General features: G+C 49.2%; 1 protein-coding gene across 6 annotated transcripts in view; it reads right to left on the bottom strand.

Annotated features, from left to right (window-relative positions):
- LOC125031086 (transcription factor collier-like) overlaps positions 1–5000 on the bottom strand; it is a 161284-nt gene that overhangs the window by 2730 nt on the left and 153554 nt on the right. For 2 of the 6 annotated variants that reach the window (XM_047621564.1, XM_047621563.1), the window contains exons 9-14: positions 2687–2877; positions 2265–2391; positions 1770–2048; positions 1165–1368; positions 307–579; positions 1–72 (exon numbers count right to left, since the gene is read on the bottom strand). The exon at positions 1–72 is cut by the window's left edge and continues 2730 nt beyond it. In XM_047621564.1, the coding sequence (XP_047477520.1) occupies positions 308–579; positions 1165–1368; positions 1770–2048; positions 2265–2391; positions 2687–2877 (1073 nt within the window). In that variant the 3' untranslated portion in view covers positions 1–72; position 307. Of the gene's footprint in view, positions 73–306; positions 580–1164; positions 1383–1769; positions 2049–2264; positions 2392–2686; positions 2878–5000 lie in introns of those variants that run through there. The other 4 variants (XM_047621566.1, XM_047621565.1, XM_047621567.1 and 1 more) reach the window with 3 other exon arrangements.

Genomic DNA, 5000 nt, shown 5'->3' on the forward strand with positions numbered 1-5000 from the left:
AGGGCTGCGAGCCGCACGGGGGCAGGAAGTGGCCCATCGAGGTGAAGGCGGACGACATGAAACCGCCCATTCCTGCGGAAGAGAGAGGGGGGTGTTAGGCAGCTGCGGGGGAGCGGTCCTTTGAGTATCTCACTATTATAACATGTCACCATTCCGTCACTTCTACAGTCAGTCGCAAAATAAACAAAGAGGAAAAAAAAAAAAAAAAAAAGAGGTGAAGAGGCCTTCTAGATGGAGAGGCTTTGCAACTAAAAGCAGAGTCTGCGAGAGCCGCCATGCAAGCGAGGAAGCCGTGAAGAAACTAACACTAAGACAAGAGCTGCTGCCACGGCGCCACGGCCACTGCGGCGCCGTTGGGGTTCATGGAGGACGCCACAGAGGAGCCGCCCATGGGTGCGATGGGCGTGAGGGGCGGCGTGGCGGGGAGGCCGGGGATGACTGGAGCGAAGGCACTACGCTGCTTATTATTTCCGGCCACGCCCATCCCCGCCGTGAACTGGGAGAGGAGGGCGGCGGAGGAGGAGGCGCAGGAGGAGGAGGTGCCCCAGGACCCGTGGTGGCCGCCATAGCCGCCCGCTGCTACACGATCAAGGAGGAGGAGGAGGAGGGAGCGTAAGTGGGCGGCCACGCAACACTACGACACGTTTCGTCAACAGTTTCCGGCAAGGGCCTTCAAGGCCACCTTTCTTTTTTATGACAAGCTACTGCGTACATCGTTCTTGTGACGACTCTAAGTCATTTATATCTAAGAATGTTATTACTTTGAAAAAAAAAAAAAAAAACTGTTTTAAAATCGTGTTTTTTTAAAATCAAGAGCATACGTGAAATAAATAAATGACACTAAGAATCTAAAATTATAGCAGTACTGTACAGTGAGAAAGAAAATATTTAAGCAGAAAATGTAAATGAAAATAGCCAGGCAGAAAGCGTGGTGTGAGCGGACCCTCGTATCGCGGGTTCCCTCGCCACAGCTAGAGAGATGATGATCCACGAAGCAAAGTTATCAAGGCAAAACGAAATTACAGTGAGAATGCAGCTACGTAAAATTGGTGCAGAGGTAGAAAAGGAAGATGAATAATGATAATAATAACACAAATAAGTATAAAAAGGAAAACTCAATGATAATGATGAAGTGCATCGTAAGGAGGCGAGCGAAGGACCTACTTGATGTGCTGTTGAAGAGGCTGGGCGACGTGGTCATGTTGGCGAGGTTCGAGGGCGAAGAGTATCCGGCGGCGTTGAGGGAGGCGCCGTACGTGGAGGAGGAGGAGCCGGTGGAGGAGGAGTGAGGAGTGGAGGCGTTGGACCCGAAGCCCCCCCGAGGCGAAGATATGCTTACTCCGGGGCCCTGAGCGCGGGTGTAGTCGTCTAGAAGAAAAAACCTACAAGTGAGAACAACCAGGGCGTCAGTACAAGGGTTGAGAAGGCTCACGACTACACTCTAAAAGTTATTCCATTCTCCGGCCACGGCGAGGCGGCGGCGGAGGAGCGAAACCAGGATCCGAAGGAAAGCGACGCTATACGTACACTACGAGCCTCACTACGTACTACGAGGGATGGGGTTAATAGGCGGAAACAGGAGGGGGAAGAGGAGGATCAGAGAATGCCCAAATCATGCAAAATGAGGACCACGATGACCATACAAAGGGGAAAGAGGGAAAGGAAGAAGAAACGAGGTGTGCAGGAAGCTAAGAATATCTCAGAATATCCCATATCTCCACAATATCGACACCATTCTTCAGGACTGCAGAAGGGCTGTCCGGGCTTACCTTCGCCCCACTGCGTGTTGGCCGTGTCCTGGACGCTGACGGCGAGCTGGCCGGTGTAGGTGTTAAACCCGGTCATGGCGGAGGTCTGGTTCATGGCGGGCGAGCGCGGCGCCGGCAGAGCGAGTTGGTTGTTCCTGGGCATGGAGTACAGCGCCTCCGCCAGGTCCGCCGCGCGCTTCAGGATGATCTCCTTCGGGAGCTTCTCGGGGTCGCCGGGGTGCCGCGGGATCAGCTTCTGCAGCCGCTGGAAACCGTAGTCGATGGTGGGCTCCGTCAGGGCTGCGGGGGACGGGCGGGGGTAAGGCCTTTAGCAAACACATGGAAATGGCGACACACTTTTTTCTCAACAGATAACGAAGTTGATAATGGATAATAATGATGATTATGACAGCAATAGTAATAATGATGATAATAACAACAATAATAATAATGATGATGATAATAATAATAATACTAATAACAATCAACCATCTACGATAACTAAAGGATACTCACAGACATAGACGAATCTGCCGGGTGCGCCCTTGCAGAACTGTTTTGACTTGTAGGAGAGCGTCACTTCGACCACGCCGGGGATGTGGCGGGGCGGCGTCTGGACCCGAATGGCGTGTGACGTCACCAGCTAGAGAGGGATCAGAGGTGCGTGAGATTTCTAGTCTCTCTTTCTTATAATGTCTTATATGAGTATTTAAATCACTTCGAAGTTACGATCTCAAAGAGCTAATTTATTGGAAGACTGAAACGGATTCACAAAATACAAATCAATAACGAGACTTTACATTGGAATCGCTTCGAAATTAACACCAATAGATTCCAAACCTTTCAAAAAAAATCACAGTTGAAACGGACTAAAAACAAAAACAAAAAAGCAATAAACACATGAATCCGCAAAGGAATCCGAAACCTTTCCCACTCACCTCGCTCCAGACGAGCATGGTCCCGAAGACGACCTGCAGACCGTCGAAGAAGTTATCGCCGATGATGATGACGGTGGCGCCGCCGGTGGTCCAGCCCTCCGAGGGGGAGATGGCCTTGATGCAGGGCGTGGCCGGGAGCGGAGGGTACAGACCTGAGGGGCGAACGAGGTCAGTATCTGGGGCGTGCATACCTGCAGGCAAGGGGGGAAGGAGGAGGTGATGCGAGGTCAGTTAACGAGGTCAGAACGGGGTGATTTGAGATCGAGAGAAGGCCGATGCTGGAGATCATGATGCGCTTACTGCCGCCGAGGGGACGGGGGGGGGGGGGTCAGAGGGGGAAGGGGTGTAGAAAGAGGGGGTCGGAGGAGGGTGGGGGGATTTAGGGAGGGACGGAAACAAAATAGATAAACGGGTAGATAAACAGATAAGAATATGAGAGAGAGAGAGAGAGAGAGAGAGAGAGAACCAAACAGAGACAGATAAGAAAGACAGAAAGGACGAGTTTGAGTCTGACAGACAGAAAGGCAAACAGAGAGAACGAAACAGATCGAGACGGGGGAAATGCAGTGAAAAAAAGAAGAAAAAAAAAAGTGGAAGTGAGAAGCGACAAGAACGTAAACACGAGAGGTGAAGAGTGAACGACAGGGCCTGTAAACAACCTAGTTAAGATGATGATAATACTGATGATGCTAATGATGAAGACTATGGAGGAGTGTTTATTTACTTCCAAATTCCACAAATACGTAATTATATTACTAATTACACTATTTTTGGAAAGCGTTTTGGAAAATAAAAATGAGAAAGCATTCAGAAAGAGATGTATATGGATATAAAATAATAATAATAAAACACATATAAGAAAATAGGACAAATAACAGCATAAGTAAAAGAAAAAACAACAACAACAACAACAAAAACGGAATAAAGTAAAATCTGATGAATAAGAAAGAGAAAAGAGAGACAGGAAGAAGGAAAGAGGGTGAGGAAAAGAGAAGGCAGAGAAGAGGAAAGAAAAAAGAGGAAAAGATAGATAGGAGTAATGAAGAGAGGAAATAGACGAAAGAGGTGAGGATAAGGGTGAGGGGAGGAGAGGGAGAAGAAGGGTGGGGGGGGGGGGAGGAAGGAAAAGGGAGAGATGAGGATAGGGAGGAAAGGGAAGATGGAATGGGGGGGGGGGGGAGGTGGAGAGTGAGGGATGACCCAGGGTGAGGGAGAGGGAGAGGGAGGGAGAGAGATAGGGAGAGGGAGAGGGAGATGGAGGGGGAGAGGGAGGGAGAGGGTGAGGGGGTAGGGAAATAGTTGGTAGATGGTTGGAAAAAAAGATATACATTTTCTCAAGCCCGCCACGTACTAGTCGTAATACTTGCCATTAATTTTACTGTCCGACGGGGGAGGGGGGATGGGGAGGGGGGGGACGGAAGAGTGGGTGTTGGAGAAGGAAGGGAGAAGGGGATGAGGCCTGGGAGGGGGAGGAGGAGGGAGAGGGAGGGGGGAGGGGAGGGGGAACGTAGGCCCACAGCAAAGAAAGTTAAAAATTCTTCCTCCACCCCCCTACCCCTCACCCCATCCCCACCCCGCCCTGTCCCCCTCGTCCAAAATACACCCCCCCTACCCCCGCCCTCTCCCCCCCAACACATCCCCCCTCCCCCCCACCCGCCTAGGGCCTTTGAGACTGACACGAGTCTTTTTCTCACGACAATAAAATCTGTTTGGCAAAGAAGCTGTCAAAGTAGGTTTTCTCACTTATTGATTTGTTACTTTCCGGCGCCCTTTCCCGCCAATTTTCTATCCCGAGAAGATACTGGAATAACTCCGTTTTCGAAAAGAAATTAAATATTGAAAACGGATCCTGGGTACCATAGATGCGTTTTCTTTGAGTCGCCGTAACTGTTGCAAATACACGCACATATATGGAGTAGGCCTACACACACACACACACACACACACACACACACACACACACACACACACACACACACACACACACATACACACACACACACGCGCGTACAAACACACGTACACACGTAAACACACACACACAAGCACACGCACACACAAACACGCACACAGAATAAATATATACATACACACATACACGTTGCCCATTTTGTGTACACTTATGTTTTTTTTCTGATTGAAATTACGGCTCAGAATTTGAAAGAAAACACATTCCTCCAACTCTCTCACAATAAACAAACGCAAAACAAATTTCTCGGGTCGCTTTTTTATATATTTTTTCCTTCGAGAAGCAGTTTATATATATATATATATTTTTTTTTTTTGCGGTCGTGTTTACTCACTCCACGGCGCT

Source organism: Penaeus chinensis, chromosome 12, assembly GCF_019202785.1.
Source record: "Penaeus chinensis breed Huanghai No. 1 chromosome 12, ASM1920278v2, whole genome shotgun sequence".
Taxonomy (NCBI): domain Eukaryota; kingdom Metazoa; phylum Arthropoda; class Malacostraca; order Decapoda; family Penaeidae; genus Penaeus; species Penaeus chinensis.